Here is a 16,709-nt window from a genome sequence, read left to right as displayed (position 1 = left end):
CCTATTACTACACTAGGAGCCAGTTTCTTAGAGTCTGTTTCCCACATCTCTACCTAATTTGCAACCCGGTATAGACAGAGACCAAAAAAAAAAAAAAAAAAAAAAAAATCCAAGATAGGGAATTCCCTGGTGGACCAGGAGTTAGGACTTGGCATTTTCACTGCTGGGGCCAGGGTTTGATCCCTGGTTGGGGAACTAAGATTCCTCATGCCATGCAGTGTGGAAAAAAAAAAAAAATCCAGGATTTTTATATCTTCAACTATTATTAGGACCATTTTTAATTAAAAAAATTTTTTTATTGCAATATAGTTGATGTACAATATTATATGTTACAAGTGTACAACATAGTGGTTCATAATTTTTAAAGGTTATGCTCCATTTATAATTATTATAAAATGTTGACTATATTCCCTGTGTTGTACAATATATACTTGTAGCTTATTTATTTTATACACAGTAGTTTGTACCTCTTAATCCCTTAGCCCTATTTTTCCCCTCACTTCCTCCTTCTCCCCACTGGTAACTACTAGTTGGTTCTCTATATCTGTGTGCCTGGGTTTTTTTTGTTATGTTCACTAGTGTGTTGTATTTTTAAGATTCCACATATAAGTGACATCATACAGTATTTATCTTTCTCTGACTTATTTCACTTAGCAGAATACCCTCTAAGTCTATCCATGTTGTTGCAAATGGCAAAATTTCGTTCTTTTTTATGACTGAGTAAATATACATTACGTCTTCTTTATCCATTCATCTATTGATGGACATTTAGGTTGCTTCCACATCTTGGCAATTGTAAGTAATACTGCTATGAACATTGAAATGCATGTATCTTTTTGAATAACTGTTTTGGGGTATTTTTTTGCATATATACCCAGGAGTGGAATTGCTGGGTCATATGGCAGTCTTATTTTTAGTTTTTGGAGAAACCTCTATACTTTTTTCCACAGTGGCTGCACCAATTTACATTCCCACCAGCAGTGTACGAAGGTTCCCTTTTCTCCATATTCTCACCAACATTTGTTATTTGTGGTCTTTTTGATGACAGCCATTCTGACAGGTGTGAGGTGATATCTCATTATAGTTTTAATTTGCATTTTTCTGATGATTAACAATGCTGAGCATATTTTCATGTGGCCAACTGTACATCTTCTTTCGAAAGATGTCTATTCAGGTCTTCTGCCCATTTTTTAATTACGTTGTTTTTTTGATGTTGAGTTGTATGAGCTGTTTATGTATTTTGGATAACAACCCCTTATCGGTCACATCATTTGCAAATTTTTTCTCCTATTGCATAGGTTGCCTTTTCATTTTGTTGATGGTTTCCTTTGCTGTGCAAAAGCTTTTAAGTTTGATTAGGTCCCATGCATTTATTTTTGCTTTCATTTCCCTTGCTTTAGGAGATGAATGCAAAAAATATTGCTATGATTTATGTCAAAGAGTGTTCTGCATATGTTTTCCTCTAGGACTTCTATGGTTTCCAGCCTTACATTTAGGTCTTCAATCCATTTTGAGTTTATTTTTGCCACTGGCAGCAATGTGGATGGACTTGGAGGGTATTATGCTAAGTGAAATAAGTCAGACAGAGAAAGACAAATACTATGATGTCACTTATATGTGGAATCTAAAAAATACAACAAACTAGTGAACATAACAAAAAACCCCAGACACACAGATATAGAGAACCAACTAGTAGTTACCAGTAGGGAGAGGGAAGAGGGAAATGCAAGTTTGGGGTATGAGGTTAAAAGATATAAACTATTACGTATAAAATAAGCTATAAGGATATATTGTATAACACAGAGAATATAGACAATATTTTACAATAACTGGTGGGTTGGCCAAAACGTTTGTTTGGGTTTTTCCGTAAGATGTTATGGAAAAACCCAAAAGAACTTTTTGGCCAATCCAATATAACTGGAGCATAACCTTTAAAAATTGTGAATCACTACGTTGTACAGTGTAACATATAATATTGTACATAAACTATACTTCAATAAAAAGAGGGATATAACTACTGATACAGCAGGCTTTAAAAGACAAAATACTACTATAGATGGATGGTGAAACTACCACAATGTCCATTATATTTAATTTATGACTGTTAAAAAAATGTTCTCTACTAAAAAAAATGTTCTCTACTTAGGTACAGGATCATTCATGCAAAATTAGCTAACCTTTGGAACATAAGTCTGAAGGTATGTTAGATATATGAGCTCATGATTATAGCTTCTTAAATAGTTTCTTTTATCAATATAGTATGTATTTATGTGTATACTTAAAAATACCTATCACATTTATTGGACGCCTACTGTGTGCTATATAGTTGATAAATATATTTAGCCCTAATGTCCTGCAAGGCAGGAGTGTATGACTCATTTTTCAGATAAGAAAAATGAGAGGCATAAATGACTTGTTTTAAAAAAAAGCCAGCATTCAAACCCAGATTTTTCTGGCTCCAAAGCTAGAGTAATTCATATATATGTTCATATATATGTTGACTGTACATATAATATATATTTATTAAAAAATAAGAACACGAATTTAAATATGAGGATAATTTTGAAACAATCATACAACCCTGTGAAATGAATATCTACGCTAAAAGCACCTATCTTAGAGAAGACCAGAATTCCCTAAAGAAGCTAACTGGACCCTCTAATTAGGTACTGCTTGAAAGCTAACTCACTGCTGAGCATAGCCTCCAGTTTCACCTGACCAGGAAGCCTGGACTGAGACCTGGGGCAGCTGCAGAGCAGCAGCCCAGGCAGGGAAGCAAGTCAGCAGCCCCACCCAACAGGGGAACATGGCCCCAGCCCACCTGACCAGGATGCCCTAAAAGGGACCCTGGGGAGCCTCCCAGCCTAGCTCTCAGTACTGCCCAGCAGCACACCCCAGTCTATAACCCTGCCTGGCAGCAGAGCCCAGCCTACGTCCATGCCCAGTTGCTGGGCACATCCTGCAGTCTCACTTAGGCAGGGAGCCCAGTCAATGACACCCCCCAACTGTGGGGTGCAGTATGAGGCCCCACCCTACCAGGAAGTCTGGCCAGCGACCTTGCCCAAAAGCCGAACACAGCCATAGTCCTGCTCAGTTATGAAACTCAGCCTGTGGCTCTGCCTGATCACAAAGTACAGGCTGAGGCTGCATCAGATTGTGAAGCCCTGCTGCAGCCCCACCTGCATGCAGAGGCCAGGCAGCAGCAGCATCTGGTGAGGGAGCACAGCCAGTGACCCTGCCTGACTGGAGGTGACTGTAGAGCCCAGCTAGTAACACTGTCTGACCCTAGAGCACAACACCGCCTGACCACAGAGCCCAGCCAGCAGAACTGCTTGAACACAGAGCCCAGCAAGTAGCCTGCCCACCTCCGCCACCTGAGAGCAGGGGCAGCAACTCCACCCAACCAGAGACTGTGACCCATTATAGTTAAACTGTCTAAAGTCAATGACAGAATTTTGAAAGCAGCAAGAGAAAAGTGACTTGTCACATTCAAGGGAAACCCTATAAAACCATTAAGCAGATTTCTCTGGAGAAACTTTGCAGGCCAGGAGAGAGTGGGACGATATATCCAAAATATTGGGAAAAAAAACTGTCAATGAAGAATACTGTATCAGCAGAGCTGGTCTTCAGAAATGAAGACCAGATAAAGACTTTCTCAAACAAACAAAAGTTGAGAAAGTTCATTACCACTAGACCTGCCTTACAAGACATGCTAAAGGGCACTTTACAAGCTGAAATAAAAGGATGCAAATTAACCTTGTAAAAATGCATGAATGTGTACAACTCATCAGTAAAGGTAAATATATAGTCATAGTCAGATTCTGTAATATTGTAACAGTGGTGCATAAATCACTTTCAATTCCAGTTTAAAAGTTAAAAAACAAACATATTAAAAACAACTATAGTGGGCTTCCCTGGTGGCGCAGTGGTTGAGAGTCCGCCTGCCGATGCAGGGGACACGGGTTCGTGCCCCGGTCCAGGAAGATCCCACATGCCACGGAGCGGCTGGGCCCATGAGCCATGGCCAGTGAGCCTGTGCTCCGCAACGGGAGAGGCCACAACAGTGAGAGGCCCGCGTACCACAAAAAAACCAAAAAAGCAAAAAAACCCAACAACTCCTTGACACTGGTCTTGGCAATGATTTTTGGCATATGACACAAAAAGCTCAAGACACAAAAGCAAAAATAAACAAGTGGGACTACATCCAACTAAAAATCTCTGGGAAAAAAAAAAACGATCAAGAAAATGAAAAGGCAATCTACAGAATAGGTAAAATATCTGCACACCATAGATGTGATAAGGGGTTCATATCTAAAATATATAATGCACTCATATAACTCAATATTAAAAAAACCAACAACAATAATCTGATTTTTAAAATGGGCAAAGTAGACATTTTTCCAACCAAAGACATATAAATGGCCAATAGGGACATGAAATGGTGCTCAACGGTACTAATAAAATCAAATACAAATCAAAACCACAATGAGGGCTTCCCTGGTGGCGCAGTGGTTGGGAGTCCACCTGCCGATGCAGGGGACACAGGTTCGTGCCCCGGTCCAGGAAGATCCCACATGCCGCGGAGCGGCTGGGCCCGTGAGCCACGGCCGCTGAGCCTGTTCGTCCGGAGCCTGTGCTCCGCAATGGGAGAGGCCACAACAGTGAGAGGCCCGCGTACCGCAAAAAAAAAAAAAAAAAAAAAGAAAACCACAATGAAATATCACCTCACGCCTATTAGAATGGCTGTTATAAAAAAGACAGGAGATAAATGCTGGTGGCGATGTGGAGAAAAAGGAAGCCTTGTGTACTGTTGGTGGGAATGTCTAAATTGGTATAGCCATTATGAAAAACAGTATGGAGGTTCCTCAAAAAATTAAAAATAGAACTACTATATGATCCAGCAATTCCACTTCAGGGTTTATATACAAAGGAAGTGAAATCACTATCTCGAAGTGGCGTCTGCACCCTCACGTTCGTTGCTGCACTGGTTCATTGCTGTTCAAGAGGGCATTATGTTAAGTGAAGCAAGTCAGACAGAGGAAGACACTATGATCTCACTTAAATGTGAGATCTAAAAAAGCCGAACTCCTAGAGACCGAGAGTAGACTGGTGGTTGCTAGGGCCTGGGGGATGGGGGAAATGGGGAGATTGGCCAAAGGGTACAACCTTCCAGTTATAAGATGAGTAAGTTCTGGGGATCTAACATATACCATGGTAACTATAGTTAAAAACAATTGCTAAGAGAGTAAATCTTAAATGTTCTTATGCCCAAAATAAATATGGTAACTATGTGAGATGATAGATGTGTTAACTGATCTTATGGTGAAAATCATTTTCCAATACTAAAATATACCAAATCAACACACTGTGCACCTTAAACTTACAGTGTTACATGTCAATTACAGCTCCTCGATAAAGCTGGGAAAAAAAGGCGAACTCAAGTTTGTACAGAAGAGACTTACAAAGGGACTTAACATTTTTTAATTGAATGGATATTAACACAATCCCCAAAGGCTGTAACAAACTGTTTTGACATTTAAATGTGATCATTGCACATTTTAATGAATTTACCATCTTACCTGGTTCACTCCCCAAGCTCACTTCCTCATCTGACAAAACTAACCTAAAGTGAAGACAAAAAATTCCAAAGGTTTTGGTTAAAATACATTTGGGACTCATACTCTACAAACAGTTTTATGTGGCTTAAAAAAATTTTTTTTTAACTGAGGACACATAAAATAGTTGTCCGGTAGATCTCCTAAAATCTGTCTGAGACAAATCTTCTCTAGAGCTACACAGACTGTAAAAGTAATCCTTCACCTCTTATTCTTTCAATGTATATTTACTGAGTATTGATGAAGCACCAAGCACCACATTCAGCATGGTAAACGCTGTGCTAAATACTATACCACAGAGAACATCTGTCACCAACGCCATCAAGTATGAAGTTTAGTTTTCAAGCATTAAAAGGTTTTTTGCTCATCCCACTACTGGGCATATACCCTGAGAAAACCATAATTCAAAAAGAGACATGTACCAAAATGTTCACTGCAGCACTATTTACAATAGCCAGGACGTGGAAGCAACCTATGTGTCCATCGACAGACAAATGAATAAAGAAGATGTGGCACATATATACAATGGAATATTACTCAGCCATAAAAAGAAATGAAATTGAGTTATTTGTAGTGAGGTAGATGGACCTAGAGTCTGTCATACAGAGTGAAGTAAGTCAGAAAGAGAAAAACACATACCATATGCTAATGCATATGTATGGAATCTAAAAAAAAATGGTACTGATGAACCTAGCAGCAGGGCAGGAATAAAGACGCAGACATAGAAAATGGACTTGAGGACACGGGGGTTGGGAGGGAAGCTGGGACAAAGTGAGAATAGCATTGACATATACACCCTACCGAATGTAAAACAGATAGCTAGTGGCAAGCAGCAGCATAGCACAGGGAGATCAGCTCCGTGCTTTGCAAAGACCTAGAGGGGTGGGATAGGGAGGGTGGGAGGGAGGCTCAAGAGGGAGGGGATATGGGGATATATGTATGCGTATGGCTGATTTACCTTGTTGTACAACAGAAACTAACACAGCATTGTGAAGCAATTATACTCCAATAAAGATGTGTAAAAAAAAAAAAGGTTTTGCTCAAGAATACTTGGGAACTAGAGGTGATGAAGAACTGCAGAAAAAATGGAGTGCTCTATTTTGAACAACAAAGTGATGTTTACAAAAGAAGGCACATTTGCCTAAAACATTCCGAACCAATACTAATTTTGGAAATTTATATCATCCATCTGGTATAATAATAAAAAAATGAGATAAAGAAATTGAACCAGATTTAGTTATTATTCCAGGGGTATAACCTCACAACTCTAGTATTGGAGGGTTTTTTAAAATAAGTCTTGGGTAACTGGGAAGATGGCGGAAGAGTAAGACGCGGAGATCACCTTCCTCCCCACAGATACATCAGAAATTCATCTACACGTGGAACAACTCCTACAGAACACCTACTGAATGCTGGCAGAAGACCTCAGACCCCCCAAAAGGCAAGAAACTCCCCACATACCTGGATAGGGCAAAAGAAAAAAGAATAAACTGAGACAAAAGGATAGGGACAGGACCTGCACCAGTGGGAGGGAGCCGTGAAGGAGGAAAGGTTTCCACACACTACAAACCCCTTTGCCGGCGGAGACTGCAGGTGGCGGAGGGGGAAAGCTTCGGAGTAGCGGAGGAGAGCACAGCAACAGGGGTGTGGAGGGCAAAGCGGAGAGATTCCGGCACAGAGGATCGGTGCCCTCAGGCACACACCAGCCCAAGAGGCTTGTCTGCTCGGCCGCCGGGGCGGGCGGGGCTGGGAGCTGAGGCTCGGGTATCGGCTTTCAGTCGGAGCGCAGGGAGAGGACTGGGGCTGGCGGCAGGAAGAGAGCCTGAGGGGGCTAGTGCACCACGGCTAGCCCGGAGGGAGTCCGGGGAAAGGGTCTGGAGCTGCCGAAGAGGCAAGAGGCTTTTTCTTCCCTTTTGTTTCCTGGTGCGCGAGGAGAGGGCATTAAGAGGGGTGCTTTGGGAAGCGCCGGAGACGGGCGCGAGCCGCGGCTAAAGGCGCGGACCCCGGAGACGGGCGTGGGACGCTGGGGCTGCTGCTGCTGCCGCCGCCGCCGCGGGGCCTGTGTGCGAGCGCGGGTCACTGTCCGCCCCGCCTTCCGGGGGGCCTGTGCACCCCGCCACTGCCGGGGTTCCGGAACCCGGGGACGGCTTTCCCGGGAAAGCGCACGGAGCGCCTCGGTCTGGTGCAACGTCACGCCGGCCTCTGCCGCCGTAGGCCCGCCCCACACTGCGCGCCCCTCCCTCCCCTCTGCCTGAGTGAGCCAGAGCCCCCGAATCAGCGGCTCCTTTAAACCCGTCCTGTCTGAGCGAAGAACGGATGCCCTCCGGCGACCTACGCGCAGAGGCGGGGCCAGGTCCAAGGCTGAGACCCGGGAGCTGTGAAAGCAGAGAAGAGACAGGGAAATCTCTCTGTGCAGCCTCGGAGGCAGCGGATTAAAGCTCCACGGTCCACTTGATGTGCCCTGCGTCTGTGGAGTGCATGAATGCACAGCGAATCATCCCAAATTGAGGAAGTGGACTTTGCGGACAAGATTTAAGACTTTCCCCCCTTTTCCTCTTTTTACAACGAATTATCCCAAATTAAGGAGGTGGACTTAGCAAGATTTCAGACTTCTCGCCCTTTTCCTCTTTTTACAACGAAGTAACCCAAATTGAGGAGGTGGACTTGGAGAGCAAGATTTTTGATTTTTCCCCCTGCTCTCTTTTTGTGAATGTGTATGTGTATTCTTCTGTGTAAGATTCTCTCTGTATAGCTTTGCTTCCACCATATGTCCCAGGGTTCTATTGGTCCGTTTTTTTGTTCAATAATTACTTTTAAATTTTAAGAACGCTACTATATTTCATACTTTATTCTATTTTACTTTACCTGCTCTTTCTTTTTTTCCTACCTTCCCTTCCTCCCTCCCTCCGCCCCTCCTTTCCTTCTTTCTCTCTTTCTTTCCTTCCTCCCTCCCTCCCTTCTTCCTTTCACTCTTTCTTTTTCTTTCCTTCCTCCCTCCCTCCCTCCTGTCTTTCTTTCCTTCCTCCCTCCCTCCCACCCCTCTTCCTTTCACTTTCTTTTTCTTTCCTTCCTCCCTCCCTCCTGTCTTTCTTTCTTTCCTTCCTCCCTCCCTCCCTCCCTTCTTCCATTCACTCTTCCTTTTTCTTTCATTCCTCCCTCTCCCTCCTTTCTTTCTTTCCATCCTTCCTCCCTCCCTCCCTCCTTTCTTCCTTTCTTCCTTCCTTCCTTTCTTTCCTTCTTCCTTTCTTTCTCTCTTTCTTTCTTCTACTAATTCTTTCTTTCTACTTTTTCTCCCTTTTATTCTGAGCCGGGTAGATGAAAGGCTCTTGGTGCTGCAGCCAGGAGTCAGTGCTGTGCCTCTGAAGTGGGAGAGCCAACTTCAGGACACGGGTCCACAAGAGACCTCCCAGCTCCACATAATATCAAGCAGCGAAAATCTCCCAGAGATCTCCATCTCAACACCAGCACCCAGCTTCAGTCAACGACCAGCAAACTACAGTGTTGGTCACCCTATACCAAGCAACTAGCAAGGCAGGAACACAACCCCACCCATTAACAGAGAGGCTGCCTAAAAACATAATAAGGCCACAGGCATCCCAAAGCACACCACCAGACGTGGACCTGTCCACCAGAAAGACAAGATCGAGCCTCAACCACCAGAACACAGGCTCTAGTCCCCCCCACCAGGAAGCCTACACAACCTACTGAAACAACCTTAGCCACTGGGGACAGACACCAAAAACAACGGGAACTACGAATCTGCAGCCTGCAAAAAGGAGACCCCAAACACAGTAACATAAGCAAAATGAGAAGACAGAAAAACACACAGCAGGTGAAGGAGCAAGATAAAAACCTACCAGACCTAACAAATGAAGAGGTAATAGGCAGTCTACCTGAAAAAGAATTCAGAATAATGATAGTAAAGATGATCCAAGATTCTATTTCCAAGATCCAAAATCTTGGAAATAGAATAGACAAAATGCAAGAAACAGTTAACAAGGACCTAGAAGAACTAAAGATGAATCAAGCATCGATTAAAAACACAATAAATGAAATGAAAAATACTCTAGATGGGATCAATAGCAGAATAACTGAGGCAGAAGAACGGATAAGTGAGGTGGAAGATAAAATAGTGGAAATAACTGATGCAGAGCAAAATAAAGAAAAAAGAATGAAAAGAACAGAGGACAGTCTCAGAGACCTCTGGGACAACATTAAATGCACCAACATTCGAATTCTAGGGGTTCCAGAAGAAGAAGAGAAAAAGAAAGGGACTGAGAAAATATTTGAAGAGATTATAGTTGAAAACTTCCCTAATATGGGAAAGGAAATAGTTAATCAAGTCCAGGAGGCACAGAGAGTCCCATACAGAATAAATCCAAGGAGAAATACGCCAAGACACATATTAATCAAACTGTCAAAAATTAAACACAAAGAAATCATATTAAAAGCAGCAAGGGAAAAAAAACAAATAACACACAAGGGAATCCCCATCAGATTAACAGCTGATCTCTCAGCAGAAACTCTACAAGCCAGAAGGGAGTGGCAGGACATAATTAAAATGATGAAGGAGAGAAACCTGCAACCAAGATTACTCTACCCAGCAAGGATCTCATTCAGATTTGATGGAGAAATTAAAACGTTTACAGACAAGCAAAAGCTGAGAGAGTTCAGCACCACCAAACCAGCTTTACAACAAATGCTAAAGGAACTTCTCTAGGCAAGATACACAACAGAAGGAATATACCTACAATAACGAACCCAAAGCAATTAAGGAAATGGGAATAGGAACATACATATCAATAATTACCCTAAATGTAAATGGACTAAATGCTCCCACCAAAAGACACAGATTGGCTGAATGGATACAAAAACAAGACCCATATATATGCTGTCTACAAGAGACCCACTTCAGACCTAGAGACACATACAGATTGAAAGTAAGGGGATGGAAAAAGATATTCCATGCAAATGGAAACCAAAAGAAAGCTGGAATAGCAATTCTCATATCAGACAAAATAGACTTTAAAATAAAGACTACTAGAAGAGACAAAGAAGGACACTACATAATGATCAAGGGATCAATCCAAGAAGAAGATATAACAATTGTAAATATTTATGCACCCAACATAGGAGCACCTCAATACATAAGGCAAATACTAACAGACATAAAAGGGGAAATCGACAGTAACACACTCATAGAAGGGGACTTTAACACCCCACTTTCACCAATGGACAGATCATCCAAAATGAAAATAAATAAGGAAACACAAGCTTTAAATGATACATTAAACAAGATGGACTTAATTGATATTTATAGGACATTCCATCCCAAAACAACAGAATACACATTTTTCTCAAGTGCTCATGGAACATTCTCCAGGATAGATCATATCTTGGGTCACAAATCAAGCCTTGGTAAATTTAAGAAAATTGAAATTGTATCAAGTATCTTTTCCGACCACAATGCTATGAGACTAGACATCAATTACAGGAAAAGATCTGTAAAAAATACAAACACATGGAGGCTAAACAATACACTACTCAATAACGAAGTGATCATTGAAGAAATCAAAGAGGAAATTAAAAAATACCTAGAAACAAATGACAATGGAGACACGACGACCCAAAACCTATGGGACGCAGCAAAAGCAGTTCTAAGGGGGAAGTTTATAGCAATACAATCCCACCTTAAGAAACAGGAAACATCTCGAGCAAACAACCTGACCCTGCACCTAAAGCAATTAGAGAAAGAAGAACAAAAAACCCCCAAAGCTAGCAGAAGGAAAGAAATCATAAAGATCAGATCAGAAATAAATGAAAAAGAAATGAAGGAAACGATAGCAAAGATCAATAAAACTAAAAGCTGGTTCTTTGAGAAGATAAACAAAATAGACAAACCATTAGCCAGACTCATCAAGAAAAAAAGGGAGAAGACTCAAATCAATAGAATTAGAAATGAAAAAGGAGAAGTAACAGCTGACACTGCAGAAATACAAAAGATCATGAGAGATTACTACAAGCAACTCTATGCCAATAAAATGGACAATCTGGAAGAAATGGACAAATTCTTAGAAATGCACAACCTGCCAAGACTGAATCAGGAAGAAATAGAAAATATGAAGAGACCAATCACAAGCACTGAAATTGAAACTGTGATTAAAAATCTTCCAACAAACAAAAGCCCAGGACCAGATGGCTTCACAGGCGAATTCTATCAAACATTTAGAGAAGAGCTAACACCCATCCTTCTCAAACTCTTCCAAACAATTTCAGAGGAAGGAACACTCCCAAACTCATTCTATGAGGCCACCATCACCTTGATACCAAAACCAGACAAGGATGTCACAAAGAAAGAAAACTACAGGCCAATATCACTGATGAACATAGATGCAAAAATCCTCAACAAAATACTAGCAAACAGAATCCAACAGCACATTAAAAGGATCATACACCATGATCAAGTGGGGTTTATTCCAGGAATGCAAGGATTCTTCAATATACGCAAATCAATCAATGTGATACACCATATTAACAAGTTGAAGGAGAAAAACTATATGATCATCTCAATAGATGCAGAGAAAGCTTTTGACAAAATTCAACACCCATTTATGATAAAAACCCTCTAGAAAGTAGGCATAGAGGGAACTTTCCTCAACATAATAAAGGCCATATATGACAAACCCACAGCCAACATTGTCCTCAATGGTGAAAAACTGAAACCATTTCCACTAAGATCAGGAACAAGACAAGGCTGCCCACTCTCACCACTCTTATTCAACTTAGTTTTGGAAGTTTTAGCCACAGCAATCAGAGAAGAAAAGGAAATAAAAGGAATCCAAATTGGAAAAGAAGAAGTAAAGCTGTCACTGTTTGCAGATGACATGATACTATACATAGAGAATCCTAAAGATGCTACCAGAAAACTAATAGAGCTAATCAATGAATTTGGTAAAGTAGCAGGATACAAAATTAATGCACAGAAATCTCTGGCATTCCTGTACACTAATGATGAAAAATCTGAAAATGAAATCAAGAAAACACTCCCATTTACCATTGCAACAAAAAGAATAAAATATCTAGGAATAAACCTACCTAAGGAGACAAAAGACCTGTATGCAGAAAATTATAAGACACTGATGAAAGAAATTAAAGATGATACAAATAGATGGAGAGATATACCATGCTCCTGGATTGGAAGAATCAATATTGTGAAAATGACTCTACTACCCAAAGCAATCTACAGATTCAATGCAATCCCTATCAAGCTACCACTGGCATTTTTCACAGAACTAGAACAAAAAATTTCAAAATTTGTTTGGAGAAACAAAAGACCCCGAATAGCCAAAGCAATCTTGAGAACGAAAAACGGAGCTGGAGGAATCAGGCTCCCTGACTTCAGACTATACTACAAAGCTACAGTAATCAAGACAGTGTGGTACTGGCACAAAAACAGAAAGATAGATCAATGGAACAGGATAGAAAGCCCAGAGATAAACCCACGCACATATGGTCAACTTATCTTTGACAAAGGAGGCAGGAATGTACAGTGGAGAAAGGACAGCCTCTTCAATAAGTGGTGCTGGGAAAACTGGACAGGGACATGTAAAAGTATGAGATTAGATCACTCCCTAACACCATACACAAAAATAAGCTCAAAATGGATTAAAGACCTAAATGTAAGGCCAGAAACTATCAAACTCTTAGCGGAAAACATAGGCAGAACACTCTATGACATAAATCACAGCAAGATCCTTTTGGACCCACCTCCTAGAGAAATGGAAATAAAAACAAAGATAAACAAATGGGACCTAATGAAACTTCAAAGCTTTTGCACAGCAAAGGAAACCATAAAGAAGACCAAAAGACACCCCTCAGAATGGGAGAAAATATTTGCAAATGAAGCAACTGACAAAGGATTAATCTCCAAAATTTATAAACAGCTCATGCAGCTCAATATCAAAGAAACAAACAACCCAATCCAAAAATGGGCAGAAGACTTAAATAGGCATTTCTCCAAAGAAGATATAGAGTGACAACAAACACATGAAAGAATGCTCAACATCATTAATCATTAGAGAAATGCAAATCAAAACTACAATGAGATATCATCTCACATCAGTCAGAATGGCCATCATCAAGAAATCTAGAAACAATAAATGCTGGAGAGGGTGTGGAGAAAAGGGAACACTTGCACTGCTGGTGGGAATGTGAATTGGTACAGCCACTATGGAGAACAGTATGGAGGTTCCTTAAAAAACTAAAAATAGAACTACCATATGACCCAGCAATCCCACTACTAGGCATATACCCTGAGGAAACCATAATTCAAAAAGAGACATGTACCAAAATGTTCATTGCAGCTCTATTCACAATAGCCCGGAGCTGGAAACAACCTATGTGTCCATCATCGGATGAGTGGGTAAAGAAGATGTGGCACATATATACAATGGAATATTACTCAGCCATAAAAAGAAACGAAACTGAGCTATTTGTAATGAGGTGGATAGACCTAGAGTCTGTCATACAGAGTGAAGTAAGTCAGAAAGAGAAAGACAAATACCGTATGCTAACACATATATATGGAATTAAAAAAAAATGTCATGAAGAACCTAGGGGTAAAACGGGAATAAAGACACAGACCTACTTGAGAATGGACTTGAGGATATGGGGAGGGGGAAGGGTAAGCTGTGACAAAGCGAAAGAGCGGCATGGACATATATACACTACCAAACGTAAGGTAGATAGATAGTGGGAAGCAGCCGCAGAGCACAGGGAGATCAGCTCGGTGCTTTGTGACCGCCTGGAGGGGTGGAATGGGGAGGGTGGGAGGGAGGGAGATGCATGAGGGAAGGGATGTGGGAACAGATGTATATGTATGACTGATTCACTTTGTTATAAAGCAGAAACTAATAAAAAAAATAATAAATAAATAAATAAATAAAATAAGTCTTTAAAGACACTTAAAAAGCAATATAGTATTTATTTGCAAATGCTACAAAATAAGCCTACAGAGGAAACAGATACTTTGATTTGGGATGAAATTTCCAACGACAGAATACATAGATGGTGTTTTAAACACTTTGAATGGAAGAGAAGGTAGTGCTTTGGAATCTTTTAGTTAACTCAAAAGGTAGCTTTCGGACTTCCCTGGCGGCGCAGTGGTTAAGAATCCGCCTGCCAATGCAGGGAACACGGGTTTGAGCCCTGGTCCGGGAAGATCCCACATGCCTGTGCGCCACAACTACTGAGCCTGTGCTCTAGAGCCTCCGAGCCACAGCTACTGAAGCCAGCGTGCCCAAAGCCCGTGCTCCACAAGAGAAGCCACCGCAATGAGAAGCTCGCACACCGCAACAAAGCGTAGCCCCTGCTCGACGCAGCTAGAGAAAGCCTGCGCGCAGCAACGAGGACCCAATGCAGCCCAAAATAAAATAAATAAATAAAAATTTTTAAAAAGGTAGCTTTCATAATGCTGAAGATGTATGAGAAGATTCTGAATAAAACTTTCATAAAATGTGATAATGGAAATATTTACCAATTTAATATACTTAATGTACAATTTTAAATGTCAATGTATAACTAAGTTAATACATTTAATTCATATCTATACATTTGATTGTGTAATCTATATACTAAAACATTTATATATCCAAGTTAGTAAAAATATTTGTATTTCCCCCTAGAGAAAAGGGTGAAATACTTATATTTCAGATCACCTTCCACTAAACAATATATGGTTGTCATTGTTTGGGCCTATTTCTTGGTTCGCTACTATACTCAGTGCAGTCTGGTTAAAATGACAAGTGGCAGTTCTGAAAGGAAAACAAAGGTAAGACGTAATGAAAGGGAAGGAAAGAGGCAACATGAAAGATGTGCACAGCAAGAGCCTCCATTTTCAGGTAACCAATCCCAGTCCCATCTGTGTTGTTTTGGAGACAGATTTTCAGTAGCTTCTGTCTCATAGCTGCTGACATCTGTCCCTTTCTTTTTCAAGCCGCCCCTTCTGGGATTCACTAGGTAAGGGCTCTTAATACAAGGCTCAGTCTCCCACACTACAGAATTTGGGTTTATCACCCAAACTGTTCTGTATTCCTATCATCAACTTTGCCTACCATGTTAAAAATGGGGGAGGGGGGTGGTAGGTTTCAAAACAAACGTTTAACGTTAATTGGAAAAATGACAGAGAAATAAGTATTCTGTAAACCAAAGAAGAAGCAACTCTTTCCAAACATAGGGTACAATGGTATCCAGGACTTCCATAACGTGATCTGTAACTTTTGTCTGCTTACTTATTGAGGTCTTCCGGGAGAGAGCTGTCTTCTATTCGTTCTTCCTTGTGGTCTTCAGTAAGCTTGACTGGAGTGTCTTGTAGCTGCTAAGGGTAAGAAATTCAGTGTTAAATAGATGCAAAGAATCTGTTTCTCTCTTTGTGCAAACGAAAATGAGAACAAAAATTTTAAAGAACAATATAAAACAGGAAGAGTTATAAAGTAGAGAGTGTGAGATATGGGAGATGTATGCAGACGTAATTTGACCCGAGCCCTGTGTCCTTTGTATCCTGGCAGCCTGTAGCCACTATGCACACCATGGGCCAGCCACAGGGTTCACCACTCTGTGATATGCCAGAGAAAAAGAAGACTTACACTGTGTCGCCAGCCCATACTGCAACGTTCTAAATACGACTAAAGATTTTCAACTTCAAGTCTGAGCAGAAATTGGATATTAAATTTCCCTAAATACACAGTATGCTATACAGTAAAGCATTAACATAGAAAAAGTAAAAAACAAAACACATACACAACAACAAAAAACGAATTCAAGGGTACCTACCAAAAACAGAAGATGCTATGTCAGAACCTGACTTAAAAATCCATACTAAGCCCCTGTAATATACAGTTGCAGGATATGAACCCATCACAGATATCACATCCAACTTAGGCACACTCAACATTTTCAAGCTCTACTGAAAATAAAGCAGAATGATAAGTTCAAAGATACTGAAACCTAGCTTACCAGAACTGAAGAAATGATTAACACAGTGCATCTCTGCTGGATAAGCCATATGCACAGAAGGTTGACAGGAAGGGTACATTT

The 16,709-nt window shown here is 40.8% G+C and overlaps 1 protein-coding gene across 2 annotated transcripts in view; it reads right to left on the bottom strand.

The window, feature by feature from the left end:
- Positions 1-16,709, bottom strand: part of ICA1L (islet cell autoantigen 1 like) — a 70,796-nt gene that overhangs the window by 15,291 nt on the left and 38,796 nt on the right. Inside the window, exons 8-9 of one of the 2 annotated variants that reach the window (XM_082630492.1) lie at positions 15,905-15,990; positions 5,580-5,623 (exon numbers count right to left, since the gene is read on the bottom strand). In XM_082630492.1, the coding sequence (XP_082486618.1) occupies positions 5,580-5,623; positions 15,905-15,990 (130 nt within the window). The remainder of the gene's footprint in view (positions 1-5,579; positions 5,624-15,904; positions 15,991-16,709) is intronic. The other variant, XM_082630493.1, reaches the window with a different exon arrangement.

This window comes from Mesoplodon mirus (genome assembly GCF_964341445.2).
Source record: "Mesoplodon mirus genome assembly, chromosome: 8".
Taxonomy (NCBI): Eukaryota; Metazoa; Chordata; class Mammalia; order Artiodactyla; family Ziphiidae; genus Mesoplodon; species Mesoplodon mirus.
Note: the sequence above shows the minus strand (reverse complement) of the source record. Positions and strands in the feature narration are given on the sequence as shown.